This window comes from Crinia signifera, chromosome 9 (genome assembly GCF_055691185.1).
Source record: "Crinia signifera chromosome 9, ASM5569118v1, whole genome shotgun sequence".
NCBI lineage: Eukaryota > Metazoa > Chordata > Amphibia > Anura > Myobatrachidae > Crinia > Crinia signifera.
The window spans coordinates 29,085,022-29,098,873 of record NC_139225.1 but is presented as its reverse complement, the minus strand read 5'-3'; the positions used below and the strand labels follow the sequence as shown (position 1 = coordinate 29,098,873).

The window sequence follows — 13,852 nt, the reverse complement described above, 5'->3', positions numbered from 1 at the left end:
TGGTCGACCTAACATCCACCTTAATGCTGTCGACCCTATGACCCATACCCAACTACAGGACCCCTTGGCTCAGGAGGGAGCCAGTGAGTGACACCTGTACCAGGGTTACAGCCACAAGACCCCAGTGGCACTGGAAGCATCATCACCTGTCTATTTAGCTGTACGGACATCCATTTAATTGACCACAATTCACTATCAATACTGCCCCCTGGCTGCCAACTTGGGAAGTGCCTCTCATAGCAGAAGAGGGGAACATATTTATTTATTAAGTTTCTTATATAGCGCACATATTCCGCAGCGCTTTACAGAGTATAGTTGATCATTCACATCAGTCCCTGCCCCAGTGGAGCTTACAATTTATAGGCCCCACTATATGTACACGCACACAGACATTCTAAAAAGGTTAATTTTTGTTAGGAGCCAATTAACCTATCAGAAGTTTTTTGGATTGTGGGAGGAAACCGGAGTACCCGGAGGAAACCCACACAAGCACAGGGAGAGTATACAAACTCCGCAGTTAGGGCCATGGTGGGAATCAAACCCATGACCTCAGCGCTGTGAGGCAGTAATGCTAACCATTACACCATCCGTACTGCCCTACGTATCCCAAATCATAATGTAACCATGGGATTGCCATTGTTTTACTTGTCCATAAATGACACTAGTGTTCATTCTAGCACCCGCTATCTTTGAAAAGCCATGCAGTTCCTCTTCCCTGCCTGGTATGTCGCTGTCAGCTGTAGTGCTTCTAGCACAGAGTGGTCTGTATATCCGCACTGATATGCAAACCAGACCTGTGCTAGAAAAACCACAGCAGACAGCGACACCCCATGCAGGGAAGAGGAACTGCATGGATTTTCAAAGATAGCGGGTGCTAGATTGAATACTAAACATCATTGGGGAGTGATCTGTATTGCAATAATGGTACCAGGAATCAGAAAATCAACACATATATATTTACACATATATACAGCCACACACCAACATATGTAACTCTCCAATGATATCAAATAAAGACTTTATATATTATAAAGAAGTATATATTATTCTGATCACCATTTTCTGTAATATATATAACATGGATAAAAAGATAAGACAGACGGGCGAGTGGCGCAATACATGAACCAGCAGCAATGAATAGGCCACATTACAGCAATCCCTTCTACTTTGCACTCCCTTCCCCCCCAGTGTGTATTGGGTATATGTATTGCGCGAGAATACATCGCACGCAGCCGAAACTAGGCATGGGAGCACTAATGCGATGGGAGAGGGGAGAAGGGGAGAGAGGGACACTAGCCAATCAGCTTCTGTCATTGGTTGGTTGGTACATCTCTTCCTAGCTTTAAGGTGTTTGGTAAACCCCCACAGCTATGCTCATCCCTACCGCAATCCAGCCACTCGAGCCGGATTGCACCCACAGAATCGACACACTGCAAAATCGACGCTCAATGCATTTCTATGAGCCGTGTGCTAGCAAATCAGACTCTAGTGCATACCGACAGGATTTAGCGCAGTAACGATGAGCGTGGATACATCTGTATATGTAGAAAATAGTAGGGGCCCTTATATAAAACCACACACTGGTAGGAGAGATATTGCACTTGCTATGGAAATCCCTTCAGGAGGCCGACCTGATTATATGTAGGTAGTGATACTTAACACCCCCCGGCTGTCCCATTAGCCTGCTCCACTAGCGCCCCCTCCCCCTATAAGGGAGAGAAATAGGCAGACTGGATAGGAACGCAGACAACACCTTAAGGCCAGCGAGCAGCACAAATATCCGATTGAGGAAATTAAAAAATAAAATAATTAAAATGCCAGCAACAGCGATAAACTAACTGCCAACATCCAGAGAGAAAAACTAGCAGCCCGCCGCCTTGTTACCGGGCCAACATGACCCAGGTCTCTTGGTACGTCCTATTTTGGAATGACTTGTATTACAGGCTGAGATATGGCGGGGATGAAAGCGCCGCTATTTACACACTGAGCGGATGGGATATGTAGTTGCAGCTAGTCACAGTGTTCCCAAGTAAAAACGAGTGGGACGGCTTTTCCGGCCTGATAAGGTACAGTTTTGGACTCCTCAGAGAGAACGTTTTTGCGTTGAAGGCTCAGATTAATCTGCTTCATTCCTGAGTTATCACCGATCACATTACAAGGTTTCCAAACGCTCCATTGGACTTCACTCTACTGGCCAGCGCATCGAGGAAGGTCGAGTCCTCTGGTCCAGAGTTGGGTCTCCGCTCACCGCTTTGTGCCCGTTTCATGTACCCGACAGTGGATATAAAGTACTGCTTAACAAAACTCCAAGAGTAATAGCACAAAGTACAGTAGCATTAACCGATGCACACGATCAAGCCCAGCCGGAACGGGGGGACCCACTTGCTCGATCAGACACCGAAAGATCGGACATTGATCTCCTGCTACGAAGTCCAGATTGGGAGAGGATGTGCCTCTGTATTGAAGACAAACTTGTCCAAGTTCAGCAGATCTACGTCATCAGAGAACAGCAGGAACAGGTACTTGAGCGTTTCCCCCAGGAAGAAGCTCTCCATCTTGTCCCGTGGCTCTGGGTTGCTGGTACTTTGCACGTTGTTGATGGAGGTGTAACCACCGGTTGGGACCTGACCAAACAGAAAACATATTAGTGACATCACATAATACCCCTTTCTCAATCCCAGATCCCATCCAGCTGCGAGCCAGGTCCACCATTCTACAGGGGGCGGCCCGGGTTAAACCCCTCTTATAACCTGGGTGGAAATGCCAGGTTGGTCGACCCAGGTTATTAGCTTTGGTGCTATCACACCGCACCTCGAACCGGGTCGTAACGTCAGCAGCCCAGCAATTCCCCGGGTCCGAGGTGTGGTGTGAACGGGGTACAGGTGACTTCACAACTCTAACTACAGGGCAGATCAGGGGGTTACTAAAGTGGGCACGTCATCAGTAAGAGGATATACATTTCTGTAAAGAATGATGGTAGGCCTATGTTGGCAGTGCCATCTACCCTTGGTGCCTCTGCCAGCCGGAAAGAGGAGCAGGAAGCACTGAGTATAAGAAGGCTGCTGGGGAAGAGAACGGACAACACCAGGGTATTATAGAAGCCTCATTAGTGTAAGCACTCTGTGCATTAATGCATTACCCGGGTGTACTTGTTGAAGTTCTGAAGTATCTCCCATCCCCAGTCCTGGTATTTGGTGTCGCCGGTGAACCGATACAGATAAAACAGGCTTTCAACGGTCTCCGGGCGCAGGAGGTTGTGCCGGTCTGCGGTCTGCAGATTTCATGTAAAAGACAAATGTTAGCATCAAGAACATATCCTCAGAAAGGCACAGTGCATGGCTGTCATCCGGAATGGCACAGTGCATGGCTGTCATCCGGAATAGCAAGGCTGCACACTGTCTGAAACCCTGGTGGGCAGGCTGTGTGCTATCCGCTATGCTACAGGGCAAGACTGCACACTATCACAATAGGTTATTATTTAAAGCATGGCCTCCCCTCCCAAGTAATTACACAGATGCACAGAACTATACTGATTTTATACCATCCTTTAGGATTCCTGCAACTGGTGACCCCTGCTGGACAGCAAGTGTAACAAACATGCACAATCAGTTGACGCAGGGGTCAAATGACAGCTAGATCTACAACTGGCATTTCTTCTTGCATATGAGGTGTTCCAGCTGCCCTACACAGCTAGAACACATCTGTGAGCAGTACGTACAGAACAATGCTGGGGGTGGGGTCCACATCCGCCGGTCGCTTACCTTGACATCAATGTCCTTGTTCCCCATGCCAGCGTGCAGTAAGAAGTGAGAGATCTCAGGGCTCAGACCGGTGTCCATCTGCTTGTACATCTGGTAACACGTCTCCATCAGCGCTACTGCAATCTCCATGTGGTCATTGGTTAGTCCGTTGTGTGCCCCCAATGCCAGCGTCCCCGGGAGGAAACACACTAGGTGATCCTGCAAAGGCACAGAGTGGCGATAGGGATCACATGACTGCATAAACCAACATTACAGAAACAATGTATTCATAAGACGTTCCCTAATGAACAATAAAGTGATAATACCGAAACCTACCATTTATACACATAGGAGTTTACACGTGACTATAAATTAAAACCACGATTATGCTCATCATCGGCTGCCAGAGGGCATGACCGATATATTCTATGGCAGTCGGTGAGTGTGTACACCCAATGTGACTCTGAACTGCAACCATTCACAGACATATGGGCTTTGCTTGCGCATTGCAGCCAATGGTGGAGATACAGTCGGTAAGTTACAGAAACAAATCGCCCCGGTGTGTAGTCTGATAGTGCTGACACTATAACCAAACTGAAGCTGCAGGATGACAAGAATAAGAGCTGGTTTGCTCATGTTTACTAAAAAATAGGGTCCCTCACTGTGGGTGCCCAATAGCATTGGTGCAAACAGAGGCACAGTGATCAGCTCACACTAACAAGTGGCTAGTTATGAAAATGGTCTTCTATAAGCCCACCCCACCAGAACTCCAAATTAATCTATTTTATGTTTATTTTTTTAAAGGCTGCAGTACCCATGATCTTCCACAAGATGGTGGTAGAGGTAAATAGCAGACAAATAGTACCTAACAACTATGACCTGATTCAGAGCTGTTCCGTAAGCTGCATATGTTCGCAGCCTAGCTAACAGGTAAACGCCGCCGACCAATGGCCTGCCCACCCCCCTCACCGCATTTGCATGATTTCTGCAGCCTTCGTTCAGAAAAGAGCACTTGATGGCTGATTTCCGCCAAACTGGGGGAGAGGGCGGACGTCATGTGACGTCAGTCACACCCGTCCTGAACAGGCCTGAATAGGCATGAGCAGGCCTGAGTTTGCCCAGTTTCTATGGGCTCACCCATAAAATGCTGAGTGGTTCCCTGCGTCCACCCCCCTGCCTGCCCATCAGTGAGCGAACGCCCCGCGAGTATATATATAAAAAAAAAAATTTAAAAAAGGCCAAAAGGCGTTCACTCCATGTATTTGCACCGGGGGGAGCGAATTCGGACCTCACAAGCAGGTTTGAATTGCACCCAAACTTACAAGTGTACTATTTATTGTGTTCCAACCTAATATATGTTATGATAAAGGAAGAGGTTCACATTTAAACAATGATGAAGTAGCAGAAGTAATCTATGTTAAAGAGACAGCAAAACTCACCATTTTGGGGCTGAAGTGACCATGAGAAAGTTCCCCTACGAACGTCAGCCTGTTTGGCTCAGATTTCCGCAGCAAGTTCTTCTTAACACCTTCAATGGCCTGAATATAATCTTCTAAGAAGCTGTGGACACCACAGATATAATGTTAGGGACATAATGATATGAAGCTGAGGGACACATAAAGGAAGGGATAAGTGTGACAATAGTCACAGACGAGTAAGTGAGCAATCAACAATCACATGATATAAAACAGACGAGGGTGAGATGATTGTTACACTGAGATGCTGGTTTGTGGTTGAGGAAAGGAGACCGGGGCAGTGGCTCATTAAACAAGGAACTTACGAGTTCTCTTTCTTCCCGCTCTGAATCCACTGCTTCAGCAAATACTCGTAGTAACTATCTGCCCGTGCACCCAGGGTGAAGACGCCAAGATGGCTGAACTGTCCACTGTTAGTGTTGATGAACATGGGCACAAGACCGTCCCGTTTCCCAGAGAGGGTGTGAACGTGCTGCGTGACCTGATCCACCACTTTCTGAGGAAGAACAGAACATCAGACACCGCTCTACCCCACAGACCGGAGAGTACAGACACTAGAAGGGGGAGGGATCTACCTTAAATTGGTCATCTCCCGTCACCCGAGAGAGCTCTCGGAACTCCAGCTGGACACTGGTCACTTCAGCCACGGTGCTGTCAGATGTCCATCGTGGCGGATGAGCGACGCCACTGCCAATGTTCACATCAGAGAAAGGCACCTTGGATGGGGTTTTGAAGGCTGGAAGCAAGCGAGTGCCAATGTCTTTCTGGGGACACGGAGAGAAGATGCCCATGAGAACAGCGTGTTGCCTACTGCAGCCAATCATTTTTACAGTACAGATTGCAGAATAAAAGCAAAGACGTGATTGGCTTCTATAGAAACACCCACTTGAGTTTCCCAAGAAACAATTTTCATCAAGTGCAAACACATTGCGCTGTAGTTGAGGCTCCACGTCCCGCTAGGCCTGACCCCACCCACTGGTGAGAAGATATATTACAAAGAGCTGTCCTCTAATACAGTGCATAAGTAATCAGGAGGAACCTACTGCTTTGTCGAGGAACATGGGGTCCTGGGTCAGGTGGTAGGTGCTCAGCAACCCACCCAATATCCGGATGGTGCTTTCAAATAGGTTGACATCAACGTTCTTGTCAAAGGTCAGCTTGGTTGCCACCCACTCCTTGGCTTCCTGAAACTCTGGTGGTAGAAGACCAATAGTTCGACAATTACTCTTCCAGGCTGGGCACACCTCTCACTATAACCCAGGCAGAGCAATGACACTTTGCCGCACCCCTGGTGGAATCATTCATTTTTTCCAGTGTACTTGGGGCGTATGGACAACAGACGCCCCAGTTATGCCCTCTGATAACATTTTTCTAAGCAACCCATGACTGTGCAAATTCCCAGCCATTGCGGTACGGAGTTATTGCTGCTTTCACTTTGTACGACTAGAATAAAAATAAGATTCCCAGGCTTGAAACCCGGTAAAGACAGATAATCACCTTCTTTCAGACCCATGATCCACATGGTGTCCAAGGCGTCTATGAGTGTGAGCCCGAGGCCGAACCACTCGCTGTAGGACTTAGAGATGGGCTTCAGCTCATCGTAACCCCAGGCAAACTCTTTGTAACCCTTCCAGGCGTGTAGGAAGGCCTCCTTCACCGCCTCCTGGCGCTCAGTGATGGGGACTAGGGGGCACGGAGAGAGAGGAGAGTCATTATGTCACTGCAGGACACTTACACAATGTGCTCTGTGGTCACAATAAATACCCACACCATGGAATCATCCCCCCATACCTGGTTCTTTCTGATCTGCCACATCCTGTGGGGGAGCTTTGGTGGGTTCGTGGCCTCTGTCTGCAGAAGGTGCTGAGGTCTGGACGGGTTCTATGACTGCTCCTCTCCAGCTGCAGACACACATGCATGAGACTGTATTACAATGCCACAAAGATCACAGTGTATGCACAGGTCCTATCACTGCTCTCCCCCAGCTGTGTACACACATACAAACATGACACTGTATTACTATGCCACAAATATCCCAATGTATATACAGGTCCTATCAACGATGGGTAACAATACTCAGTGATGCTGTATCACAGTGATAGCACAGATATTAGGTCTGGACTGGTTTACTCATCTGGCTGTACACAATGGCAGCTATACTGTACATCCTCACAGCGGCACAGTTCCTATTACAGAGGTCCTGACACTACTCTCCCCCGAGTTAAAGGTCCCTCACGTTTTCCCTATGCCAGGAACAAGTGTCTGTTGTCTGACACGTGTGAGGGAGAATCAATAAGGGTTAAGCTGACAGAGAAGCCTGCATTAGGTTATCCGGAGACCGTGTGGAGTATGTTACAAGCAGATAATGGACCCTTTGTTCTCTACGTAATTTTTAAATGCCGTTTCTAACGCGAATGCTAACCGTAACAATTGCACCGCACGCAGGGATAGGAGAGAAAAGTTTTGAGAAACCCCATCTTTTGTGTGAATGTTTCCCGCTTACTATATAAATGCTGTGAAGCATTGCTAAGCATGTCCGCATCTCTGTAATGCATATAACCCTCCTTGTGCATGCTCTAGGACAGCCATCTTGGAATTACTCTCTGATGAATTCATCTGTACCTTGCTTGTAACGAAAGCATCTGACCATTCAACAACCCAAAGGCCTCAAGCGGCTCATTTCCTTGAGAAGGTTTGGAAACCTTATCTGACTGCATCGTATACCCCTTTTCCGCAGCTTCAATACCCTGCTTACTGCCGGGTCTACCCAGGTAAAAGGGTCCTCAAAATATAACCCATTCGATTTAATCTAGCCAACCCTAGAGCGAAGAGGAGCAATGTATTTTGCAGCAGAAAACATATACAGTATAGCTATTCAGACAATGGGCCTAATTCAGCCTGTATCGCTAATTAGAGAATATATCATATGTATTGCGCATGTGCAAGGGTAAATAGCAGCTGCTGCACATGCTAAGGGATCGTAAACACAATGTAGCCGCAGTTTGACTGACAGGAAGCCGGCATATCTGGGTAGAAGCCTGACGCTTTCTGGGCGAGTCAAAAAAAAATGGAGGCATGCCCAAGTGTTTATTTGGGAGAGTTTTCTCTTTCTGTCTGGGTAAAGGCTTTCTACTCGCAGTCATCTGCAACTTCTAAGATCAGCGATCCAACGTGAATTAGGCCCAATATCTGTAACCATGTCACCACACCGACGACCGTGACTGGGAATACAGGTTATATGCAGGTCTTTGTATTAAAGACATCATCTCCCTCCCTCCCTCGGGGCCTGGTCGTCGTCCCCCCCCCCCCCCGGATCTCAAAACGGGATCATATTGGTTATTGGCTGTCACATGTTTTGGCTCCAAATCCAACAGCCGGATAGCCAAAAAGATCCTGTTCATCACACACTGCAGTACCGGGTTGTTACACGGAGATGACCTCTCAGCCGGGAAACCACAAGCTTGCAATTCCCCTAGCCCCCCCCCCCTCCCCTCCCATGGCTTCCAATCACAGCACCCACCTAATGACGGGCTGATTGTTCTCTGCCTCCTCTGGTCTCTGCTCGTTGTCTTCTATCTTTGGGCTCTTGGTGGCTGGTGGGTGTGGATTTGGTGGCCCGCGTTTGTTTGGTCTTCTGGATTTCTAGATAATAAAACTAAGTTAGAGCATTCTGCATGCACTGTAGCTCAGAACAGGTCCTTTAACCTCTTCAGTGGTGGGGGTTTTTTTGGGGAGCGCTCCCCACTGGGTGTGTTTATGGGGAGCGCACCCTTAAAAAAAAAAAAAAGAAAGAACCCACCACTACCTCCCTTGGTCCGGGCAGCGCCTCTGCACTGTCAATCAGCGGCTGCCTGAACCTGTCCCCGGCAGCCGGCTTGTCATAAGCCGGCACCAGGGACTTCAATAAGAAACCCAGAGGGGAGGGAGGGAGGAGGCGGCGCCGCAGAGGGGAGGGGAGGAAGCCCGGCTCCAAACAGTGGCAATCCAGAGAATTTTCCGGGCTTGCCAGACTGGGCACTGAGGCACAGCCCGGAAAATTCTCAGGATAGCCACTGAAGGGGTTAAAAAGAAAAAATAGATATATGGTAACCCCCTCTCTGGAAATATCCCAGTACCTGCAATGGTGGCGGCTCCGGTAACTTGGGTTCTGCAACTTCTGCTTGTTTGGGAGGGGGCAACAATGCCGGATGAGCTGGATTAACTTCGGGCAAGCCTTGGCCCTCGTAATTCCCTGTCTGGCTCGTTAAACCTAGACCAACATAGACAACTCAGCAAGTAACAGAATCAGAGGATGAAATCCTGAATCTTCCTAGCACATCTCTTGATTGATTAGCAAGGTCTTATTAGCCACTGTCCTAGAACCTTGCACAGGTAGAATATTAAATTGTCAGATGCGATCAGCAATTACCGAATCAGTTAGGAATCCCTGACAGATCTATACGCACTGCTCGGTCATAGTCATACAATGAGCAATCACTGCCTGATGTGGCCATCTATTAAAAACGATAGCACTCAATGACCGAGTTTCCTGGGATGGCAGAGAAAATGATCTGTCACTGAGGAAGTGAAGGAGACAGGGACAGAGCAGAGGGAGAACCCAACTAGCCACATGCTCAGGTGTCAAAATTGGCAACGTAAAAAAAAAAAAAGTGAATAAACTTATTTCGGCCTTAACCGTGTTGACCCAATATTATTATTGCATTTAATTTATAAAGGCACCACAAGTGGTTGGCACATTAGAACAGGCATGTCCAAACTATGACCCTCCAGCTGTTGTGAAGCTACAAGTCCCATCATGCCTTGCCACCGTTTTGCTATTAGGGAATGCTAAAACTATGGCAATGCATGATGGGACTTGTAGTTTCACAACAGCTGGAGGACCATAGTTTGGACATGCAAGCGTTAGAACAATACAGGGTACACAGAACAGTAATGGAGACACTACAACAGAGCACAGGTAACATATAGCCGCAAAATTCTCTGTGCACAATACAGCCCAGATGTAGGGAACCGAAGGCATTGTCCTCTTGGAAACAGAGGCGGCTGCCATTGGTAGAGATAAACTATTAGGGTGAAGAGATGCGGGTATAGATGGTTGCTGAGTAGGAGAGATCTGTAATTGAAGTGAGCAAGAGGGCTGTGATAACAGGAGGGGAAAAAAGCCCTGCTCCAAGGAGCTTAAGCCCCGTACACACGGGGGAGATATATTGCCCAGTGTCTCCTTTACATCAGCGACCAGAGATGGTCGCTGAAGAAAAGGAACCTCTGCCAGGGGAGCAGCAGAGGTAATCAGCTGGTCGCAGGAGCAAGCTCCTGTGACCAGCGATTAGAATGGGGCTGAAAACAGGAGCGCGCACCCGGCGATTTATCGCCGGGGCACACTCCCATCACTGGCAATATGGTCGCCAGCGACCATATTTCCAGCGATTTCAGCACCTATCACCCCCGTGTGTACACAGCTTTACAGTCTAGAGCAGGGCTGGGGAATTGCGGCCCTCCAGATGGTGAGGAACTACACATCCTAGGATGCTTTGCATTAGTTTTGCTATGTGGCCATGCTGAAACTGATGCAAGGCATGCTGGGATGTGTAGTTCCTCAAAATCTGGAGGGCCGCAATTGCCCAGCCCTGGTCTAGAGGGAGGGAGACAGGTGACATGAGGTGCAGGCATGGAGAACTTGGATATGCGCATGGAATGCAGTGACCAGGGTAAATGAGAGGCGGCAGTCATTGGCTGACTAGAGTGTGGGAGTGTGTAGGGAAATGTGGTTGGAGATGTAAGGAGCAGTGGAGTTAGAGAGGACCTTGTATGTGAGGAGTGTGATGAGGATTCTGTAGGGGAATGGGAGCCTGTACAGATTTTCTCAAAGGGGCTAAAGGTGCCCATACACGCACCGATCCCGGCGTGCGTTCTGAGCTAAAATACCATCGCATCGCATGCGTTGTGCATGCAATGCGATGCGATGAAAAGCAAGTACAAAAAGTATGTGCAGCACATACTTTTTGTACTGTGCGATGAGGTGCAGAGCGCACACCTCAAAGCACAGATCGCACCACCGGGATCGGTGCGTGTATGGGCACCTTTAGAACTGGTGCGGAGGGAGAGCGATACCACACCTCCAATATCTGCCACGCCCCTGCGCCCTAATGCTACAAAGACTTACTTGCAGTGATAAAAAGAACAAAGTTTGGACATCACTGAATAATGTATTTTCTGCCAGTTACACCATGTCGTAGCCTTGTGACTCCTCTATAGGACAAGCAACCCACTGTCACACATTATATGCGTACCTCATGAAAGCTGCAACCACAATAATAATATATATAAAGGAGTTACGCACTTTTCCAATGCTCGCCCAGGTTGGAGTAGGAGACCACGCCGCTAAGTGTCAGCACAGCGCACAGAAACAGGATGATGCTGCGCTGCAGTCTGGACAGCTGCTTCCATTTCTAAGAGACAACACAGGAAATAAAGTTATTGTCACAGGAAGAGATGAGCCTGAGGCACTGTGACAGACTGCAGGGCAATGACGTGGCCCTATATAACAGCACCGTCACACGTGGCTATTACACAACAGCTGTCAGGTCTAATACACAAGGGGGCATTCTAAAAGTCTGCATTACCTGTGCCACCACCCACGGCCGGGCACAGACCATCTCTGCCAGTCATACAGCTCAGTGATTTTCTCTTGTCTGTGTGTCTCGTTCCATCTGAATTAAATATTCACAATGCAGCCGCCTCACAACTGGGAATCCCTGTGCTTACAATTACACGCTGCCACCCCCCAGCCTCTGTGTAATGGGCCTTGCTGTGCACTGGAGAGAGATGACTGGCAGCTCGCTTCCTCATAAGGGTACGTGTCATGCACACACGATGCATGATGGGTCTGTGCACTGCGACCTATGGGCAATGTACAGATCAATCCACCCACAGCCTAGATAGCATGAGCACATGACAGTGTACTCATATCCCACAGCCACCAATATGGGGTCACTGGTCAGAGAGATAGGGGCAACTAGAACAGGAGGGGGTGCACAAGGTGTATTTAACATTCTGATCTATGAATATTAAATTCACGCACAGATATCCGGATAAGGGGGAGGGGTGGAGGTGCCCAAGATAGGATTTATTAACTCTTCGCATTGTAAAGGAAGTTAAAATACAAAGTTAACCGTTTGCATCCTAAAAAATCTATGACAGGAGATACTAACTCTTTTGCATTCTCTGTTTGTGGGAAGGTCCGGTCTTAAGCTGGCCATACACTAGAAAGACCTGATCGTAAGAGCGAGCACATATGATCTGCTTACAACCTCAAGCAAAGCGGGCCGATCATACACGCAGCACGTATGATCAGTGGAGCCATCTCTCGACCCGCGGAACAGCGCATCGTAACGATATACATAACGATGTGCACACAATCGCATGATCAATCAAAATTGTGCGTTCAGGTCCGATATCGTTCAAGTGTATGGCCAGTTTAACACAGGCGTTATTAACTCTTTGAGTGTGTAAAAATTGGCAAGCAAATTTTTTTTTACTTATAATGCCACCTTATATAGGAATTATAATTTTTTTATTTGAATTTATATAACAAATGTGAGAGACGCTAGCATTCTTCATGGAGATTTTGAACATCTCTCACAGATGTTGGCACTCAAAGTGTATGTGTGCATAGTGTTCAGGTCAAGCTAAATTATATTAACTCTTTGTATTCTGAGGAGAGTTTAAGACAGGCAATATTTATGGTTTGAATTCTAAGGTGGGGGCTAGGACAGGTGTTATTAACTTTGCCTTCTGATGTCGGTGGGCTAGGACAGATGCTATTCACTTTTTGCATTCTGGGGGTTGGCATTAGACAGGTGTTGTTAACTCTTGGCATCCTGAGGAGGGGGTCAAGGAAAGGTGCACTTTAACTGCATGCATCCCAATGTGAATGTCTAGGACAGGTGCCATTAACTCTTTGCATTCTGAGGTGTAGTCTCAAGACCTGTGTGGTCAGCATGGTTAACAGCATGCTGAGGGGGCTAAACAGGCACATTTAACTCTTTGCATTCTCAGGAGGGGGCATGTTGCACTAGTGCTATTAACCCCTTGCAGTCTGCATGTGCCTGTGCCAGTCTGCTCCCCCCAGTACAGGAACAGGTGGACTGCCCATGGGTCTTACCCGCCAGCAGGACCTCCTCCTCCAGCTCTTGCTGTTGTTATAGCCGCCTCCTCCTCCTCCGTCCGGCTGGATAAGGGTGACGGACATGAAGTCCCGTCGTTGCGGGTTGTACATGGCAGCAGCTGCAGCGGTCTATCCAGTCTCCATGCCCGGCCAGGCCTCCCTGGGAAAGGAGGGGCGAAGAGAAGGCGGAGCGGCAAGTATAGGCCGAGCAATCCCTGTAAACAAGCAGCCGGCGGCCATGCGGAGACACTGCGCCTGCGCCAGGGGCTCCGGCCTAAAGTTGCTATTATCGCGGCGCCATCTTTAAGGAGGGCACATTGCCCTCATGCAGTCAGTTCTGTGGTTATCACCAGTCACAAGTAGAATAAGTGGTACCGTAAAGGAACATATTATCACTGAGCAATAACATATGACAGATTGGTAACAAAGCTGCCATCTGTCAATAGTTTTGGATATTGATCTTTGGTAAT

At 48.1% G+C, this 13,852-nt stretch overlaps 1 protein-coding gene across 1 annotated transcript; it reads right to left on the bottom strand.

Moving 5' to 3' along the window:
- Positions 1–934: 934 nt before the first annotated feature.
- On the bottom strand, positions 935–13,640 carry MAN1B1 (mannosidase alpha class 1B member 1). The gene is made up of 13 exons (XM_083158657.1): positions 13,380–13,640; positions 11,556–11,664; positions 9,331–9,464; positions 8,736–8,857; positions 7,007–7,116; positions 6,713–6,898; positions 6,259–6,407; positions 5,791–5,979; positions 5,521–5,711; positions 5,180–5,300; positions 3,762–3,959; positions 3,140–3,271; positions 935–2,624 (listed from the first exon to the last, which is right to left on the bottom strand). The coding sequence occupies exons 1-13, from the start codon at positions 13,491–13,493 to the stop codon at positions 2,424–2,426; spliced, it is 1,956 nt and encodes a 651-aa protein (XP_083014783.1). The 5' UTR covers positions 13,494–13,640; the 3' UTR covers positions 935–2,423.
- Between the last annotated feature and the right edge of the window lie 212 nt (positions 13,641–13,852).

Bases quoted from the DNA above. Each gene is read 5' to 3' on its own strand.
- MAN1B1 (XM_083158657.1), bottom strand. From the start codon at position 13,493: ATGTACAACCCGCAACGACGGGACTTCATGTCCGTCACCCTTATCCAG. The intron at 9,465-11,555 runs GTGCGTAACTCC...ATGTTGGTCTAG, and splicing joins CCTGGGCGAGCATTGGAAAA to GTTTAACGAGCCAGACAGGG. The intron at 6,899-7,006 runs GTATGGGGGGAT...CGTGCCCCCTAG, and splicing joins GGCAGATCAGAAAGAACCAG to TCCCCATCACTGAGCGCCAG.